This window comes from Cyprinodon tularosa, unplaced genomic scaffold (assembly GCF_016077235.1).
Source record: "Cyprinodon tularosa strain WSP-4 unplaced genomic scaffold, ASM1607723v1 ctg26, whole genome shotgun sequence".
Taxonomy (NCBI): domain Eukaryota; kingdom Metazoa; phylum Chordata; class Actinopteri; order Cyprinodontiformes; family Cyprinodontidae; genus Cyprinodon; species Cyprinodon tularosa.
Window position 1 is genome coordinate 604,282 of NW_024038961.1, and position 21,195 is coordinate 625,476.

The 21,195-nt window shown below is 36.5% G+C and overlaps 2 protein-coding genes across 2 annotated transcripts in view; one reads left to right on the forward strand and one right to left on the reverse strand.

Annotated features, from left to right (window-relative positions):
• The first annotated feature begins 3,420 nt into the window (after nt 1-3,420).
• Nucleotides 3,421-5,671, forward strand: bet1 (Bet1 golgi vesicular membrane trafficking protein). The gene is made up of 4 exons (XM_038288902.1): nt 3,421-3,594; nt 3,784-3,890; nt 3,983-4,039; nt 5,510-5,671. The coding sequence occupies exons 1-4, from the start codon at nt 3,576-3,578 to the stop codon at nt 5,663-5,665; spliced, it is 339 nt and encodes a 112-aa protein (XP_038144830.1). The 5' UTR covers nt 3,421-3,575; the 3' UTR covers nt 5,666-5,671.
• A 364-nt stretch (nt 5,672-6,035) lies between these two features.
• The window catches only part of zgc:85777 (uncharacterized protein LOC405871 homolog), a 34,468-nt gene continuing 19,308 nt past the window's right edge, over nt 6,036-21,195 (reverse strand). The window contains exons 4-9 of the mRNA XM_038288901.1: nt 19,276-19,382; nt 18,204-18,371; nt 17,874-18,047; nt 14,651-14,812; nt 8,321-8,471; nt 6,036-6,607 (exon numbers count right to left, since the gene is read on the reverse strand). Of these exons, the coding sequence (XP_038144829.1) occupies nt 6,517-6,607; nt 8,321-8,471; nt 14,651-14,812; nt 17,874-18,047; nt 18,204-18,371; nt 19,276-19,382 (853 nt within the window). The 3' untranslated portion in view covers nt 6,036-6,516. The remainder of the gene's footprint in view (nt 6,608-8,320; nt 8,472-14,650; nt 14,813-17,873; nt 18,048-18,203; nt 18,372-19,275; nt 19,383-21,195) is intronic.

A 21,195-nucleotide genomic window follows, 5' to 3' on the forward strand; every position in this document is an offset into this window, starting at 1 on the left:
ATACAAGAATAATTACAAAGTTTTAAACATCCAAAAGCCCTTTTCCACTTTAAATGCCCTTTCCATAAATAAAATCCTCCTGGATCCACATAGTAAACCAAGTTCACATTTGAGCTAATATCATTTGTACCTTTGACCCTCGTATCAAGGTTACATATTAAATACTAAAGTTTTCATTCGGATATAAAGAGACGGCGTAAGGGGCGTTGAAATCTGATACAGCAGATGGGATCTAAATGTGAATTTGTTTAAGGTATCGCTCCATGATAAATTAACGTCATGGAAGTCATTTTAATCTTTCAAACTAGATTAGCTTCCTCTCGCAGTATTGGCATAAAGCCAGGTGATGGATGATGTATGAGGGGATAAAGGAAGCCAATCATGCCAAAAGAAGCACCTAAAGGATTTTGGGAAGTGTTGAGAAAAATCTGTTCCATCCCATGCAGCACAGACGGATGTGTCTGTGTGCCCTGAAATTGAACCCTCAAAGAACATACGTCTGCATTTTATGCCGATTGGATTTCAAAATGTTCAAAGGAAACAATCTGAGTGTGTATAAAAGGATCATATAGAAATCTTCCTCATATAATCACATGATCTTCAGCCAAAAAGAGATTAACCCCCAGTTGTTTCCGACGTTGGGATCTATGCTGTAAAAAAATAACATTTTATTCACTGTTATTTGTGTTTTATTTATAGTATAGTTATTTTAAACACTAACAGACTGAAAAGATATATGTACAACTTATCCTTATTAAAAATGCAGAAAAGACTGAAAAAAAAAACAAAAACAAAAAAATGCTTTACGTATTATTAGAACAGAGAGAAATATAGTGAAAATAAGAATTATTTTGGAGTTATTAAACCAAAAGGGAACCATGATATCGAGACTGCCTGTTTTGGCATAAATAATGCAAAAGGGAAACACCAACAAGTGTCAAAAGAGTTGGAAAATTGAATGAATGGTTTAGTTTTGCCCAATGAGATAATTAACTCCTAATACCTTTTAACATCCTAGAAAAAATGTTGAGTCCAGATTACATATGAGGCGAAGTCAATAGAGATTGATGATGATGGCTTCTCTGAGGAAGGTAGTTTATCTTTGCTGGCAATATTGACACCCGCGCATTCAGGTCGGTACTGGAATTTCTGTGGAATTTAAAATAGATTTTTTTATGAGAAAATCACTAAACATATTTATGCTCGGCTAACTTAATGCTATTATTACAAAATGTCTGTACCTATACCTAAATTTAGTGGTTTAAAGATGAAATCTTAACTAAACAGATGACCTTCAAAGGAATTTGGTTGCTCTTGATTTTATTAGTGGTATCAGAGTAAAGGGGGCTTAATACAAAGGCATGGGATCTTTTTCACACTTGTCAACCATTCCAAGAACTGTGTATTATTTTCCCTCCATTTTGCAAAATACACCATCCTGATAAGGGATAGTGAGGTTATTTGTTGTAAAATGAATAAAAGCTGATAAAGTTTAGGAGAGGTGCAGAACTTTACAAAGCACGGTAACTGTTTTCCACTGATCAGATGTACCTTGATTTAATTTAGGATGCTCCATGCTGCAATGCCTGTAAGAAGAAGGAATCTGGATATTTTTTTTCTTGCATTTGAAAATAAAGAATTAAAAAATTCAAATGGAATTATTCAGAAGCACTTAGGATTGTCATGTTCTGGATTTGTGTCAAACTGAAGGCCCTCCATGGAAATATATTCACCCTTAAAAGTGTATAAAAGGCGTACAATGTCATATAGTAGACACTTAAGATCATGAGAAGCCAATTGCAATCAGCTCATTCAGGTCATTCAAGATTTGGTAATGATCAAATGTTATTATTCCAGATTCTAGTGGAGTTTGAGTTCAAACATCCAAATGTTGTGGTTGAATGTAAGATTGGTGATGCCAATTTTTTTAGTATACTGATCACACATGTTCTTAGCCTCTCGCAATGATTTTGCAGCAGGTTTGTCTTTATCAAATACAATAAAAAAGAAGTATGGAAAGATGTTTTGAGTGAAAACGATCGATTTTTGATTAATTACTTAAAGTTGTTTTCTGTTATCTTTTGAATTTTAATAGTTGTAGGAAATAAATTAGACTAAGTTTTATAGTAGTGTGCTTTATGTAAGTGAAATTATGAAAATATAAGTTTCATTCTTACAGCTGAGAAAAAGGCCCTTAAAAGGCATGAGGATGCAAAAACACCCTTGATCTTGAGCAAAAGTTTTCAAATTTTTCAGCATCTGACCCCAAAATTATACCAGAGTCAACTCATGACTCAGACTCTTGACTGACTATACAAAGATTTAAACAAAATCTTTTTTTTTTACTCCTTTTTTGTACTACTGGTAATTTATCTCTGTGGTCCTAATTTGCACAATAATTATATATTTTTAATACTTCCTGTAAATAAGATATTTTCTTGCTTTTTCTTTTTTATTGTGTGTTTCTTGCCTTGCTGCTGCTGTAATATCCAAGTTAGGGATTAGTAAATTATGTCCAGTCCAATTCAGTCCAATCCAGTTTAACCATGAGTGTAATAATATTACAAGAAGCATCAACAACCAAGGTAGGTTTTGTCAACTTTCAAGTGATGCTATTATATCGTCAATCAGCGAGGTATTATATGTGGGCTTTAATGCAGCTGCAAATGAATGAAACAACTGTTTTCAGACCCTCCATTAAACCTGACCTGACTCTAAAAGAGAGTTCATTGAATTTCCCATGAAACATACATTCAACCCAGGCTAATCTGGTACATTTTAATGCCTAAGATGCACAAATCTATGGAGGACCAGCTCTACCATATTTAAAGATAAATACAGAAATAAATAAATGCTCAATAAATAAATAAGCATGATAACCAACCAATGGACAGAAGTTGACCCTCTAAGACACAGCCCTCCTCATTTATATAATGAGACAGAAATGCATACAGAACTGTAAAAACGACGGGCATAAATAAATAGCATTGAAAATATAAATAGGGTAAAAAAAAAATACAAAGGAAGAATAAATCAGACAAAAATATTATAACATGCACATAAGTAAAAACTTAATAAATAAAGTTGAAGATTATAAAGGACAATAAATAAGGTATTTTAAAAAGAAAGAAAGTATATAAATAAATATATACATTTATGTCTTGCTGTGTAATTTAATTTCTACCTACATTTATTTGTTTACTTTATTTTTTAGCTTTATATAATTGTACGCTTATTTATTTATTGAGCATTTATTTATTCCTGTATCTATCTTTAAATATGGCAGAGCTGGTCCTCCATAGAATGCTGTCGTTCAGACTTCTGACACAGGTTTGTTGATAAACGCTTGTTGAGTGTCAGACTTGTTACTTGCTGAATTAATTCACGTATCAATTAATGTTCTGCGAAACGCCTCTTTAATAGAAGTTTGGTCCTCGTCGGCCACCGTATGATGTCGTGGCGTTAGTGACAGTGGCAGAGCAACGGTTTCCTTCCATTTCCAACCTTGTTCAGTGACCACCTTTTGTTTAAAACTTCATAGGCATATTGGCAAGTATTAATTTCAGAGGGTCGAAATGAGGCGCGCCGGACTGGGTGAGTAAAACAGTTAAAATGCAGGTTTATGGGTTCATGTTTAGCTTCATGCTAACTAGCTAATGTGTTTACCATTGGGCATAGCATTATCCCACTGTCTAGAACTCTTGTTTTAGAGTTGTGATTTGTGCTAATATGACTACAGGGTTAATATTAAACGTCGGTAATAACAGATGTTGTTTCCTGCAGGTGAAGGAAGCTCTGGACATTATGGAGGCAGCGGCTACAGCGTGTATGAGGACGAAAATGAGCAGCTTCAGGAGGGACTGAGGGCTAAAGTGGGCGCCCTGAAAAGTGTAAATATCCACACAAAACCCAACTTTAAATATGTAGCATAACATTTATTTGCATGATAAGTTATAAACAATTTTTTGTTTGTTTTTATCAGTTGACGATAGACATTGGAGCTGAAGTGAAGTACCAGAATAAAATGTTGGAAGATATGGTGAGTTTCAGTGGCATAAACACTTCCTATAAAAGATAAAAAACAGAACTCGTTTCTGTTTTAAAATAATTAACAGCCTCGGCTTTATTATTATTTTTATTATAAAAGTTTTCATAATTATAATTAGGGCTGCAGCTACGATTATTTTGCAAATCGATTAATCAGTCGCAGGGGCGGAGCTAGATGAGGGGCCAGGGGTGCCCATGGCCACCCTCACCCCCCCTTGCAGTGTTGTCTGTAACAACTACAGGGTGTTTGCTGGCCAGCCTCCATTTGTTAATGTTTTCAATCAACCTATTAGCTATATTTGCAGCTGTGTGACTTGAAATATTTTGAGTGCATCTTTCCTGCTCATTTGAATGTGAATGTGACAGACGTCACTATAAAACTAATCAATTTCATTCCCTAGACATCAATTTTACAAAAATGTCAAGGAATCGATTCAAAATCAATTAAATCGATTTTTTTACCCAGCCCTAGTTTTGAGTCGTGTAGTGTAGAGGGGGTAAGGAGGGGTGATCAGCCTCTCACGACCAGGTCCCTATCAGTAATCGTTGTGGGCAAATCCAGTTGCATACTACTTGTTGGATGAAAAAAATCATTTTAGTTTGTTATACAAACCTTGAACTTTTCTCATTTTTTTTGTCCTGGGTACCTTTTGCACGGTTTATTAAAGTTTCTTGCTTAAAAAAATGTACAAAAATGCAAGGCAAAAAACAGATTGAAACAAAGATAGCTTTTTTCTTTTTTTCTGCACAAGTTTGAAAAAGGTTATATTCGAAATGTTTTATGCCAGCTTGAGTATTGTAAATGTTTGCATGTTAGTGTGTCGGGTCTGGCTTCCCCAAAATGCCTCCTAATCTGATTTCCCTCTGGTTGCTTTCCTTCAGACTCCCTGTGTTGCAGAATCGGTTTAAATGAAATACTCTTGACCTAAAAGGCATTTTAAAGAAAAGCTTCACATGTCTCTGATTTTTTTTTGTAAGTCATTCGGTTCCAACAATCTGCCTGGTTTTAGTTGTGCTGCGTCTTAGCTGGTAGGCAGCACTGATCAGACCTTTGAAGTTGTTAAATTCTCTGAAATTAATGTCAAAGAAAAAAATCAGAACACCCTTTTTTTTAAATTGTACCAAACAATTAAGAAAACAAGGGTGGTCTAAGGTTTTTTTTTTATGACTGTATTACGGTTTTATATTTCATATTAAACTAGAAGTTGATAATTTAGAAACTAATATAGTTTTTGAATATTTTATTTGTTCACTTGACTTTTTACTTTGTTTGCTTTTGTTTTTTTTTCTCCTGATTACTGTATATATCTTATCAACAAACACGATAGCTTATTTAGATAGTTTTTAATAAATAAAATTAATTTTACCAAATAGCTTTGGGTATGTTTGTATTCTTGCTTTGCTATCATTTGACTCCTCTGGATTTTGACTTTTTAAATCCCCTTTTTCCCCTCCTCTGTAGGACTCCGACTTTGACTCGACAGGCGGGCTGCTGGGGGCGACTATCGGCCGAGTCAAACAGCTGTCCAGAGGCAGCCAGACCAAACTGCTGTGCTACATGCTGCTCTTTTGCTTTTTTGTCTTCTTTGTTCTTTACTGGTATATTAAGTTGAGGTGATAAGGGCTTCCGTTCGAACTTTGACCTTCAGTTCCACATCTTTAGTTCCTGTCTGATTCATCCGTGAACAAGCCTCGATCAATGATGATGAATTAGAGGAAGTGTTAAAAGTTGAAATAATTCAATGTGAGTTCCTTGTCTGAGTCTCTGCAGTTGCAAAAGGGCTGATTTTTCCTGAAAGAAGTATGAACCAATTAATGTAAAAAAAGAATCTAAAATGATATTTTGTACACCTGAAGCCATTTGTATTCATCAGTAGTTCGGAACTGCCTAATCTATAGTAATAGAGCAAGAGTTGACAGGTAACACTGTTAATAACCTTAATGCAGTTAGTGAAAACATACAATTGAATAGCTTTGGAAAAATTGACCATTGTTAAAGTCAATTTTAATTGTAAATAACATTCAGAACATGTGACTTACCATAGGTATTTATGGTAGGCTTAAAAAATTATATACTGTCATCAGTTATGTCTTTGCTTCAGATTTAATGTAAAAAGGTCTTTGTAAATAAACAAATTTTATGTTCTGAACAGGTCTGTGAGTGTTCCATTAGCAGATAATGGATGTCATGATATATATATATATATATGTGTCAATGATTTTCAGAGTTCTATACACATTGAGCTTCATTCTACAAAAAGGTCGCTATCAATTATTTTCTGTAGGATAAGAAAATCAAAACTTATTAAGTGCTTTATTGTCTTATGAGAAAAGGCAAGAGAAATTATAAATTAATTTGAGTAGGAATTGTTTAACACAAAACATCAGAATTGCACTTTAGTGATTTAAAGATTAGCACTCTTTCAGGAACGGGGTGTGACGTCGGCCCTGTGGAAACCATCGATGAGATCACTTCTTGGGCAGCGTGTCCATGTATTTGCAGATGATTCCCAGCATCACCTCATCGGCTCCTGCACCGATCGACAACAACCTGGAATCCCTGCCGGGGAAGAAAAAAAAAAAGTCTTAAATCCTCAAAAGTTTTTGGCCAACAATTAAGTTTGTCTAGGAATGAGTTTCTGTGTGAATGTGAAGAGGTTTTAAAATATCAAATCAGTTTTAGTCTTCAGAAGCATAAAATGATCCATCATCCAAATCGTGCCTTTGCCCATATGCTTCATTACAGAAAACACACAGCTCTTGAATACAAATTTGTGTGCTTAAAGCAGTTCAATTCAAAAATGCTTTATTAATCCCAAGGGGAAATAAAATGTTTAAGTAACTGAAGTTTTTTGTTGTGGGTGTTGATAGCTGTAGGCAGGAAGGTCCTTCTGTACCGGTCCATCATGCAGTAGATCAGGTGAACCCTCTGACTGAAGACACTTGTTTACAAGTCCTCTGAAGAGGATGCTCGCTGTAATCCGTAATCATCTTCACTTTATAAAGAATTCTTCTTTGTGAAATAATCTTCAGAGGTTCTAGAGGAGCTCCTAGAACAGCACTGGGAGAACGATCTAGAAATAAGTGAAAATTCCTTAAATTAAGTGTATTTATCCTTAATTTCAGTGGGTAAATAGTTTGGCAATGGAATGAGTATTTTTACTCTTAAGATAATTCGATATGATGCACTTGAAATAAGAATGCAATTGTGTTTTCTTATTTTAAGTGTAAATTGTCTTGTTCCATTGGAAAAATGTCTCTTATCTCCTCAATCCAAGAACAAATGCACTTATTTTAAGAAAAAATGACTTCTTTACATTTCGATTTTTTTAAGTGATCCAGCCTTCGTTTCATCTTATTGAGCTTTTTCAAATAATTTGCTCTGATGCCGTTACCTCAGCAGATGATGGCAGTAGAGATCAATCTCCACAACAGACTTATTGAAAGATATGCAGCATTTTACTGCAAACACTGAAGAATCTAAGCTTCCATAAGAAATACAATCTGCTCTGTCCCTTGTGGACGACTTCACAGTTGCATCTCTAGTTGAGTTTGTTAAATCTCTGTCTACTCATTTGTTTGAAAACCAGGCAGAAAGACACTGGAGTCCAGGATATGATCCTGCAGCCACGTTCAGTAAAACGTAATACTGCATTGCTGGTATTCTGTCTGGGTTTTTTTCTCGGGGTGGAAGTTCTTCTAAAGTGCTTCCTAAAAATCTTCACATTGTCCATAAGTATTGATGGAAGAAGATGGCTTGAAATTTCTTGTTCCTCTCTCTTCTCCTTGCTCCTGCCCTGCATCCCTTGCGCCTCTTTTTCAACTCAACTGGTACTTGCAGAAATATTAAGGTATTCCAAAACTTTAGAGATGTTAATGAGCTGCTCCTGGGTGTAAAAAAAAAAAAAAAAAAAATTGCTATGGTTGCTGTAGAAAAGAAGCAAAAATCTTTCCCGCTGCAAAGCATCCAACACCCGAGGAAAAACATTGACAAAAAACTCTGATCCACAAACGGAGGTACTTCTATCCTAAAAATGAGCTTTACCAATTTTTGTTAATAGCTTTTTTTTTTCTTGTTTGGAATGACGCTACGGCAATAAAATAGTTTCAGTATCTTTACCAGGTTTACCAGAATTCAGACAAGACAGTGTGGATGTGTTGTTCAGGTTATACCAACTCAAGTTTCTTCAAAGGTATCAAAACCGTTAACGTCAACAGAAACATAAATTTGAAGGAAAAACAGTCATTGCTGTCTTAGCCATTTCAGTCTAACCTGTAAAATCTGCTGACTGGTACATCACTGGTGAAGCCCATCCCTCCCCAATACTGCAGACAGCTGTCGCTCAGTTCTCTCGCAAGGCGGCCGCCCTTTAACTTGGCCATAGACGCCAGCTTGGTGACATCGTTGCCTTTAATGTACATTGCTGCAGAGGAAAAAAAATGTTCAGAATAAAAAACAAACAAACAAAAAAGTGGAAGAGGATGAGACATTAAACAAACATGCTTTAGATTCAAAAACGTTTCCATAATGATTCTTTATCTGACAGCCAATAATTGTCCTGGACTTACTACAGTGGGGACTGGTTGGAAATGGACGGTTTCCTGCGTGATTCCTGTGTGATTCCCACGTGAATCACGTTGTATTTCCTGAGGCCAGTTTTTTTATTTCAAAAAGAACTGCAATGTACCCGGACAACCACCAGGTGGCGCTTGGGACCTCTGCCGTGCTGAGGGTGACGTTTGTGGGCCTGCAGTCAACTGAAAAGCAGGTTTATTGGGGATCTTGGTGTGATACTGTGCTATTTTATTTTGTTTTTGATTAAAATAAAGTTAATGAATTAATTTAACATAAGATTATGCAGTCAAGTGACTGCATAATCTTATTTTATGAAAATGGTTGCGTAGTTATAGATACACCTCCGATCTTATCTGAGAACTGTTATTTCTATTTATCTGCATCGCTATTATTTAATGAAAAATAAAATTAATTAAGTTGGAGCCGGGGATACGGACTGTAGCGCAACCAGAGAAAGGCGACAGAGACAGTGCTGCGGCTGGTGATGTTGAAATTAAAATCATATCCAAAGTTGATTCCTCATTAAGATAAGCCAAAGTTATTCAAAAGGGTATGTAAGAAAATATATTTTCTTTAGTTTTGTAAAATATAAGTGCCGTTGAAAGCTTTGTTTTTGTGTGTTACTTTCTTGCCGTGCAATACGTGACACCCCTCCCAGTCTGGTCAAGTACCAGACTGGGAGGGCTGTCACGTGTTGCGAACTTATAGCGCAGTGGTTAAGCTGAGTGGTCTCCAGATCATCAGCTCGTGGGTTCAATCCCAACTGTGGCCGAGTTGCCTTAAATGTTTTTTTTATTTTTTATAAAGCATCTTAATGCACCTTTTTCCTCCCTGTTTGCACCTCCAGTAACTTCTATGCCAATATGTGACGAGTGAATTTCTCTGCTGTGAGATCAATAAAGCTCATCTAATCACATCTACTCCAATCTAAATAAATAAATAAATATACACATGTTCAATAAATAAATAAGCATTCAATTAATTACCCCCAATACAAGGTGAAATGATATGTTCTCATAATAAATCATTTATTTAAAAAATGCTGTTATGTTCCTTTTTTTTAAATTCCTTTTAAAATGCTTAACTATTTTTATTCTTTTATGTTCTTTCAAAAAATCACTAGATAACCACAAAAAAAAAAAAAATCTGTAAATGAATTGTCTTGACAAATAAAAACATTTTGAAGATATAAAAACTGTAAAATAATAGGAAATAAAATATGACTAGAAAGGATTCACAAAAAACTGAATTTTAGGTATTAAAAAATTTAATATATAAATGTTAAAGTATTGCAATTGTTTCCAAATTAATTTTTCTTTGCACCAACCAAAGGGGAAAAAATAGAAAAAAAGCATCTGAATTTTTTTTTTTTTTTTTTCTTTTTTTTTTTTTTTGTGGTTATCTGCTGCGGACATACTGTAAGTGGACTGGTCATGTTATTGTCCGACTGATGTGTGGGTTATACAGGCCAAACATCTTCCCTTGCCAACCCAAATAATGAAATCCGTTTTTTTTTTTTTTTTTTTATCTTGACGAAAACCAGAAATATGGTCTGCCTGCATTCATCAACAACTTATGTTTGTGAGACCCCCTACCCCTCAGGACCCCCGCCTAATCAATGCAAAAAATAACGACAAATGGCTTTAGCAGGTTATTCAGAGTTGACGCGGTACTTTGCAGACAACTTACTCTCTTGTTCTCTGACAATAGAATTCAACCACCACCATTTACAGAGACCCCCTCCCCCTCACAGCTCAACTTTGTGGTTTCAACACTGCAGCGAAAGTTTCCTGATATGGGGAAGAGTGACTTGAAGGACTGCATTGATAAGATCAACGAATTTCTCCGTACAACACGCAAATCATCCCAACGACTCTCAATGTAAACCTGTTCAGTATTCATCACAATAAACACATTTTCCCACATGCTCTTTTCCCACTTTGTGTTGTTTTAAAATCTAATCTGAAATATAGAAATAGAAATTATAGAAACAAAATGTTTCACAGCAGTTTTTTCAGGAACAGAATCAGGTTTATTGACATTGTCAGAGAAGGAGTTCACAAACTAGGGATTTTTTTATGGTACAATCGTGCAAGATGACACATATAAGGGTAAATAGAATTATAAAAATATCTAAACACTGTGGCAATATATAAGCAATATCTATACCGTATATCCAGGTCTGGGACGGATTTTAGCAGGGGCTTACCGGGGCTGCAGCCCGGGGCCCCGGGATTCCCGTAGGATTTATATTTTTGTGAATGGATAGTGTTAGAATTTACCGTATTTTCACGACTATAAGCGCACATAAACGTCTTTTTATCCCTTGAAATGTGCGGTGCTCCCTTTGGTAAGGAGACCAGGTGGGGGTTTTTTCCACTCATCAACATCGCTGTTGATGCAGAAGCAGCGAGTTTAAAAATAAAATTAATAAAATTGAACAATATCACACCAAGATTTGTGTGTTTTGGTGAGACGTTTCCTAGCTTTCTTTAGTCTGTCTGCTTCCCTGATTATGACCAGTTTTTTGTCCTGTGGATCAGCAGTCAACTGAAAAGCAGGTTTATTGGGGATCTTGGTGTGATATTGTTCAATTTTATTAATTTTATTTTTAAACTCGCTGCTTCTGCATCAACAGCGATGTTGATGAGTGGAAAAAACCCCCACCTGGTCTCCTTACCAAAGGGAGCACCGCACATTTCAAGGGATAAAAAGACGTTTATGTGCGCTTATAGTCGTGAAAATACGGTAAATTCTAACACTATCCATTCACAAAAATATAAATCCTACGGGAATGCCGGGGCCCCGGGCTGCAGCCCCGGTAAGCCCCTGCTAAAATCCGTCCCAGACCTGGATATACGGTATAGATATTGCTTATATATTGCCACAGTGTTTAGATATTTTTATAATTCTATTTACCCTTATATGTGTCATCTTGCACGATTGTACCATAAAAAAATCCCTAGTTTGTGAACTCCTTCTCTGACAATGTCAATAAACCTGATTCTGTTCCTGAAAAAACTGCTGTGAAACATTTTGTTTCTATAATTTCTATTTCTATATTTCAGATTAGATTTTAAAACAACACAAAGTGGGAAAAGAGCATGTGGGAAAATGTGTTTATTGTGATGAATACTGAACAGGTTTACATTGAGAGTCGTTGGGATGATTTGCGTGTTGTACGGAGAAATTCGTTGATCTTATCAATGCAGTCCTTCAAGTCACTCTTCCCCATATCAGGAAACTTTCGCTGCAGTGTTGAAACCACAAAGTTGAGCTGTGAGGGGGAGGGGGTCTCTGTAAATGGTGGTGGTTGAATTCTATTGTCAGAGAACAAGAGAGTAAGTTGTCTGCAAAGTACCGCGTCAACTCTGAATAACCTGCTAAAGCCATTTGTCGTTATTTTTTGCATTGATTAGGCGGGGGTCCTGAGGGGTAGGGGGTCTAACAAACATAAGTTGTTGATGAATGCAGGCAGACCATATTTCTGGTTTTCGTCAAGATAAAAAAAAAAAAAAAAAAACGGATTTCATTATTTGGGTTGGCAAGGGAAGATGTTTGGCCTGTATAACCCACACATCAGTCGGACAATAACATGACCAGTCCACTTACAGTATGTCCGCAGCAGATAACCACAAAAAAAAAAAAAAAAAAAAAAATTCAGATGCTTTTTTTCTATTTTTTTCCCCTTTGGTTGGTGCAAAGAAAAATTAATTTGGAAACAATTGCAATACTTTAACATTTATATATTAATTTTTTTAATACTTAAAATTCAGTTTTTTGTGAATCCTTTCTAGTCATATTTTATTTCCTATTATTTTACAGTTTTTATATCTTCAAAATGTTTTTATTTGTCAAGACAATTCATTTACAGATTTTTTTTTTTTTTTGTGGTTATCTAGTGATTTTTTGAAAGAAAATAAAAGAATAAAAATAGTTAAGCATTTTAAAAGGAATTTAAAAAAAAAGGAACATAACAGCATTTTTTAAATAAATGATTTATTATGAGAACATATCATTTCACCATTTATTGGGGGTAATTAATTGAATGCTTATTTATTTATTGAACATGTGTATATTTATTTATTTATTTAGATTGGAGTAGATGTGATTAGATGAGCTTTATTGATCTCACAGCGGAGAAATTCACTCGTCACATATTGGCATATAAGTTACTGGAGGTGCAAACAGGGAGGGAAAAGGTGCATTAAGATGCTTTATAAAAAAAAAAAACACATTTAAGGCAACTCGGCCACAGTTGGGATTGAACCCACGAGCTGATGATCTGGAGACCACTCAGCTTAACCACTGCGCTATAAGTTCACAACACGTGACAGCCCTCCCAGTCTGCTACTTGACCAGACTGGGAGGGGTGTCACGTATTGCACGGCAAGAAAGTAACACACAAAAACAAAGCTTTCAACGGCACTTATATTTTACAAAACTAAAGAAAATATATTTTCTTACATACCCTTTTGAATAACTTTGGCTTATCTTAATGAGGAATCAACTTTGGATATGATTTTAATTTCAACATCACCAGCCGCAGCACTGTCTCTGTCGCCTTTCTCTGGTTGCGCTACAGTCCGTATCCCCGGCTCCAACTTAATTAATTTTATTTTTCATTAAATAATAGCGATGCAGATAAATAGAAATAACAGTTCTCAGATAAGATCGGAGGTGTATCTATAACTACTATCAATCTATCTATAAATATTTTCATGAAATAAGATTATGCAGTCCCAATGTTAAATTAATTCATTAACTTTATTTTAATCAAAAACAAAATAAAATAGAACAATATCACACCAAGATCCCCAATAAACCTGCTTTTCAGTTGACTGCAGGCCCACAAACGTACAGACACGGTGTCTCTGACTAAAGGAGCTGGTCAGCTCCTCTTTTTATACAGGCTCATGCGTGAATGTCCAACGAATAACTCCAATTGTTGTTTCAAAAATAGAAAACCTGGTTTCATTACTTTACATTCTAACATTCATTACTTTATAAAAAAGCGATAATAATTATAATAAAAAAAAAAAAAAAACATTTAAGGCAACTCGGCCACAGCTGGGATTGAACCCACAGTCTATTGAACCAACGACCACTCAGCTTAACCTCTGCGCTATAAACTCGCAACCCGTGACATCCCTTCCAGTCTGCTACTCGACCTATGTAATTCTGACTCATGGGACGCCGAAATGGAGTCAGACTGCCACCTAGTGGCTATAGTAGTCACATGTTTTTCACACAATACGTGAAACACGCGGAGCGTGAGTGAAGTGTCCATTTCCAACCAGCGCCCACTGTATGCTATTCTTTTTAACAAGAAATGAATACATTTTAACTGCCTTTATTTACTTATAATGAAACTGATTTTAAAGTTTATGAAATAGATGAGGAATTGAAAGATCAATTTAACAAACTAAATACAGTGATTGTACTACTCAGAGACAACATCAACACTTCCTAAAAAAATATTATTTTATTATTTTAGGTTATCATTTCATCTTGATTCATTTTCTTACAGAAATTATGTAAAATCACTTTACTATATTGTTCAAACATTAAAAATCAAAACATGTTGGCATGTTGTGTTATTCTCATTGACTGCAACAATTAGATCAAATGTTTCTTTGTCCTAATTTCAAAATATAATCAGTCTAAAGCACACTGCCATCAGTCTGTTGATTATTTGGAAATGTTCTACCTCCATATTTTGTTTTGTTAGCCTAACATACTTGATTTAAACTACAGACATTCATCTCTCACCCATCTGTCACAGCCGTCATGATGACGTGTATTGGCTGATTTGCACCCACTTTAAAGCAACATGAAGGAGAGAAGAGAAAACAGCATATTTTGTTTGTTTTGTTTCATAAATAAATATTAGACCCCTCTTTTTCATTTTTACTTCATTTCTAAAAGTTGCTCCTAACCAGGTTTCAGAGAGATATGTTGGGATGTAGCTTACAGCCTCCACCTCTCGTTGACCTCTTATTTTTGCCATCTCGATAAAGCGCCTACCTGTAGAACGGTAGAGGAGGGAGCGTAGCAGCTCAACCTCTGTCTGTAGCTCGGCCAGCCTAAAGTGAACAGCCTGGTGATAGAGCACAGGCTGCTTAAAGATCTTCCTCTGCCGTGTGTAATTGATGGTTTCCTGGATGATGTTGTCCATCGTGGTCACAACTGGGGACAAGAAAAAAGAAAGGTGATATCAATCTTCATTATTATCCCTCGTCACCAACATGAGTGTCATGGTTACTTCAGGCCCTTAAAGATTAATTTGAAATTATTTAACTGAAAGCAACTTGAAAAAGGAACTGATTGTGAATTTCTATATTCTAAAAGTAAAACATTTTCCAAATTGTTTAAAATTATATTTTCAGTATTATTACTAGCAGAGCACCGAAACAGGTATATTTTTTAAGCGGCTTAAGTCATTGGCCAATTTGAAAGTTGGAAGTTTATCTGAGTTATTTCCAAAAGCAGTTTTGAGGTGTTTTAGGAATCAGTAGCTGCGTTTCCATTAACAATCAAATAACACAATTTGTAATTACAAAAATAATTTGCTTATTAGAAACACTGCAATTTTGAAAAAAAAACAAAAACTTTTTACGCTGTGAATGGGTGATTTTTTCGGTTGTATCGATATTGTTATATTTTGCAAAACTGAAATGGAAACACTTTTTTAGAATCATAGGGGTCAAGTCATCTGCAACTGGACCTTTCTTCCTTGTAAAAATGTGTAGAAGAAAACTGGATGCAGCCAAAGGAAATTTGGATTCATGAATAGATTGAGCCCCTCCTTCAACCACCACATTTAGGTAGAGGGTTTCAGTGAAGGATCCCAGAGGCTATGTTGTTACAGGGATTAAATGCCCTGGTAGGGTCTCCCAAGGCAAACAGGCTCTGGATGATGAGTCAGACAAAGAGTAGTAAAAAAGCCTCAATGAAGGCAAAGAAATTAAGGCACTTGAAGTCGCCCAATACAGTGGAGCTTGGACCCAACCCTGGGGCCAGGCCTGTGATTCGTCACCGAGTGCCCGGTGGTCGGGTTCTTTCTTGTGGGAACCAAACAGGCCCAGCCCGAAGGAGCGACACAAGGCCAGGTGGAACCATGAGGGACCGGTAGAGGGGATTGGTCAGAGGTCAGAGTCCCAACAGGACTTGCTGGAGGGACTGTGTCTCTTGGGGCCTGTTAGCACATCAGGCTTCCGATGTCATGGTAGAGGTAAATCTGGTGTTTTTTCGGTTTTTATTTTATATACTCTAATAATTCCAGAGGGAAATTACTTCTCTGCATTTAACCCACTAGTGGGCTGCCATTGTGCGGCGCCCGGGGAGCAGTGTGGGGTTAAGGGTCTTGCTCAGGGACCCAAAGTGGCAGCCTATGGGAGTGGGGGACCGAACTCACAACCTCAGGATTCAAAGCCCTATGCCTAGGCCGCCACTCCCCCTGTAAAGTTGTGGTCTGCCCTTGGAGGTTGGCACCCTGCTTCCCTGGCAGAAGGTGGAGCCTATTGGGGTCAGTAGTGGAGCTGGCTCCCTGGGAGTTCTTTGCATCCAAAATCGTATGTTTCCCCTTACCCGCTTTATCACACCACCACACACATTGGGAAAAGATCATCATCATCATGACTGACTAGGGGCAGGTTGGGCTCTTTGGTGGGTTGGCTACCTGCTCTGGTGTCTGTGGAGGGGGGTGTGTGGGACCGGCCGCTGGCACAGCCCATGAGCTCCCTGCCATAGCCTGTAGGACCTAGGCCTTGTGGCCTCTGGGGTCGGGCCCCTCAGGGACCAGGCCTCTTTGGGGTTTGGGCTCCGGGTCCCCCGTAGGGCAAGTCTGGGGCCGCCCACACCTGCTATTAAGCATATTGTCCTTCTGAAGAAGCTTTATAAATCCTTTATAGATGAGCATACCCATGCATACATACTACATGAGTTTGGCTCCAGGTGCTCATGGATACATACCAATACTAAATATTAAACTACAGCTAGAGATAAATACCACCCTGAAAAACATTGTGTAATCACCATAGGTTCTGTCTTCCACACACATGGATATCTCAGGGATTCCCACTGCTCTTGAATCTTTTATTGATGTTTACTTTTGTTATCTGATGTCTTCTCCTACGAGTTACTGTATATCTTCGGTATTGTCCATTTCTGCTGTTTTGTTTTACTCACTCATTTTTCATGTGCTCTATCCTGTCTCCATCTCCTTCTCTCTCCCCTTAGTTCTAATATCCTCTTTCTTTCTCATCTCTGTGTCCGCTGTATTCTATTTTACACCCTAAATAATTTTCAAAGAAGTTTCATATACATGTACCAAGCAGAACCTTATGGCAACAGTCATAATGTTGCTTGTGAAAAAAAATATATATATATCTTGGGCTATCATCTAGCCACCTGTACGTATATGTATATCTATACATGTATGGTTAGGTTAGGTTGATTGGCTTCTCTAAATTGTCCTTAGGTGTGAGTGTGTGCATGAATGGTTGTTAGTCCTGTGTCTCTGTGTTGCCCTGCGATGGACTGGCGACCTGTCCAGGGTGTACCCCGCCTCTCGCCCATTGACTGCTGGAGATAGGCACCAGCATCCCTCGCGACCCCACTCGGGACAAGCGTGTAAGAAAATGGATGGATGGATGGATGGATGGATGGATGGATGGATGGATGGATGGATGGATATACATGTATGTGTATATATCTATCTATCTATAAATATATATAGATAGATATACCCGTGTGTGTGTTTGTATTTTTTCCTTTTCCAACACAGGGTGCCTTTCATTTTAAGTGCTCCTCAAAAAGAAAGTGAAAAGAAAACTAATGATTACAACCCAAATATAGAATGGCATTCATGCTGGTGAGAAAATCTAAACCTTTCTGCTTGTTCTGCAGGCCAGCAAGTTGACCAAGTTTTCGGACAGATGTATGAGCAACCATCCATTTCCTTAAAGACCTTTAGCTGTACTTAATTTCGAAAAGGCTTCTCAGAAACCCTGCCAAGAAAACATTGAGTCAGACTTGTTTCACAAAATCAAAGTATTTCCCCAAATATTATATGCTGAAACTGCGTGACCCAAACTCCCTATTATGGAAAACGTAGCTAAAACCCAAATAAATACCAAAGTGGATAATGGAACAAAGGAAAAACAGGGAACAAAACAGGAGAGAGATTAAATGTTTTGATTGGATTTTATTTGGGAAAAGAGAGAGGGATAAGGATTGCTTCACTCACCATTGGCCACGGCCCAGAGCCTCTCTTCCTGGAACTGGAGCATCTGATAGGTGAAGCCCATTCCTTCTTGACCAATGATGTTCTGACAGGGAACACGGACGTCATCGAAGAAAACTTCTGCTGTATCTGATGACCACATACCGATTTTACTAATCTTCCGGGCAACATGTACTCCTTTTTGGGAAAAGATAGGAAACACAATTAATATGTACTCCAAACATATTACGTATAGAGCTAAAAATGAGACGAGTTTCAGTTTGCAGCGTTGTTCATACCAGAATTATCAAGAAATTCCTAAAATGAATGCATATATGATATCTCTGACCCTACCTGGCAGGTTCATGGGTAAACAAATGAGAGATTTGTTCTTGTGTGGGGGTCCATCGCTGGTATTGGCGAGAAGACACATCCAGTCAGCCTGGGTGCCATTGGTTGTCCACATCTTTCCCCCATTTATCACATATTCATCTCCTTTTTTCACTGCCTTGGTCTTAATACCTGGTTTGAAGAACAACTGAGTGAGCATCAGTTTGCAAAAATGATACAGGGGATAAAAAGCAAAGCAATACCAAGTTTGGAACTAAATCTAAGGACAAGTAAAGACATGTAGAGCACAAAATAAAACATGGAAGAGAAAAAATATGAATTATCTAAAATATCAAAATCAAACACAAAGTAGCAGCTCGTAAAAATAATCAGAAAAAAACAATGAAGACTTTTTTTTTTTTTGCAGGATATTATGTTTGTTAAATATTTAAGTTGCCAGGCTTGTATCTCAGTCCATCTAATAATGTTTCTCACATCTTTCGTTGTCATTCACATTAAGAAAGGGATTGCATTGGCTGTTGTAGTATTCAGTCTATGTGTGTCATATAACCTCCTCTGCATGCTGTACTCCCTCAGACAGATTTCTAGGGAGATAAACTGTTAAAACTGTTGCTGTTGAAGCTATTGATGCTAAAAGCAAAAAGTGAAAGAGTTACTTTCATTTAAATTCTGTCTAAACATAGTGAAAGTGCAATGAAATAATAACAAACGAGTAAGAATGCAAACTTAGCTTAGCTTCATGTGAAAGAAATCAACAGCAGAAGTCACTTTATTTGATTAGGTGCAAAACTGTAGCCATAGAAAATTAATGTAGGGATACAATATTTGTTACTTTCAAGGTATATACAAGGAAGAGGCTGCATAATCACCATGTAGACTTGACATTGTGATTCATTTTTACACACTTTAGTGCTATTTAATTTTCATATAGAACACTGATTTTACTGAAGTATTGAACTAGGAGTGTGGGCTGCCAAACTCTCATTCTCTATTGTTCCTCATATTTGCTATTAGCGAAGCATTTTGATCATTATATTGCAACAGGTTAATACAACATATGAGGGTGAATACATACTTGAGACATCAGAGCCAGCTCCGACCTCACTCACACCCAGACAGGCCACTTTCTCACCCATGATGGAGGGCAAAAGGAACTCCTTCTTAAGCTCTTCTGAACCAAACCTGTACAGGTATAGACACACGTGCAGAAATGCATGAAAACATGATAGGATTATATGTGTTTTCCACATGAAATATGCTGACCTAACAACTGCTTCAAACTTTGTTGTGTAACTGTGGGGTAAGACTGTTCCTCATATTGCTATTAGTGAAATATTTTGATGTTTCTCGTAAGATGCATCTTGTAAGATGCAGTTACGAGACCGCTTCCACAGTTTAAAGCAATTGTAGGTCCAGAGGTATATGAATGGGGTCTCCTGAGGCATCACTCCCTCCAGTTTGAGCACTTTCTCTTCATATATGAACCCTGCAGCTGTGGATTACTTCCATGTCTTAATTAAACTCCTGAGACTTTAATTGTCTATTTCCCTGAATTATATTATGTGTTAACAGCAGCTGTGTCCTGGCAGGGACACCTCTCTCAGTGAGCTGACATGCTTGTTTGTCCGATAACAGACAAAGATAATGGGTAAAACAGGTGACTTCTTATTTATTTACACTTACATTTTTTGCTGCCGGCAACATACTATTTACATAGACGTGAATACTGTAATTATGCAAACCAATCACAGATACATATCTGATAATTAAAACCTCTCCTTAAACCTTTCATTAATTTAAAGGTCCGTTATTAAATGCATGTTTAATCTTTAATAGCTCTATGCTCTATAAGTAGATTGATAACATGATGCACTTTGGACTGGTTGGATAGGATGCACCTAGTATCAGTAGGTGTGTGTCTTCATACTGATAAAAACATTAAAGTGTTAAACAGAGAGAAGTATATCCTGTATGGATGAGATGCTTATGCTAGGGGTGTCCTGATTCAACTTTTTAATTTCTGATACAATGCAGCTTTGATTATTGACTGATACAGATATTGAGCTGATACAATATCAGCATGAATCATACATACTTATTTTACAGTGTTAAATGGTAAAAAAAAAAAAAAAAAAAGGCTTAAACAAGTAGTTTTTAGAAACAGAGAACAATGCCCAACAAGATCAGGTATAAGAACGACTACGTAATCGTTTCTATGAGCTTTCTAATATTAGATATGTTAGAGGAAGGCCAATATAATCCGATATTCTTATCTTTGGCTGATATCAGACCAATTTCTGTTATCAATACCAGATCAGGATATCCCTAGTTTATGTATTTTACACCAATGTAAAAAATCCAACATAATAAAATAAAGCATAGTGGGGGTCTTTCTGTTTTATAACTTTGATGTCCTGGACTTCCTTACAAATTCAGTAACATACGAACACGAAGAAAAACATTAATGTGCAACTAACGATTATTTTGTAAATTGGCTAATTTTTGGATTATTTCTTCGATTAATAATCTAATAGCCAAAGATTTCTTAAAGAGGATTTCTTTCATTATTAAACCTGCTGAAACTAAAAACTTTCCACTCGAGGAGTTCTGAATACAGCATATTTACAGACGAAATTTTTTAATGTTAAATGTAAAATATTAATATATCCTTTTTTTTTTCTTTTTTTTTTTTACAATTTTGGTATAATTACTGCTCTAATTGGATTGATCTGTCAGCTAAGGGCATATTTTACAGTTTCTATACTCTAGTTAATGATTAATTGATTACAAAATGAGTTGACGATTATTTCAATAATCAATTAATCATGATCAATCCCATTAATTGTTTAAGCCCTATGTGCAACCAACAAAAAGAAGTGTATTATGTGTTTTTGTTTGGTTTGTTTTAAACAAATGACAGCTCTAAAATTAGTGCATGCATATCAGTAGGGACATTTTGTTAAAAAGTAGGAGCAAAAAGCAAGGACAGTTATAG

Bases quoted from the DNA above. Each gene is read 5' to 3' on its own strand.
- bet1 (XM_038288902.1), top strand. The intron at 3,891-3,982 runs GTAAATATCCAC...TGTTTTTATCAG, and splicing joins AAGTGGGCGCCCTGAAAAGT to TTGACGATAGACATTGGAGC. The intron at 4,040-5,509 runs GTGAGTTTCAGT...CCTCCTCTGTAG, and splicing joins ATAAAATGTTGGAAGATATG to GACTCCGACTTTGACTCGAC.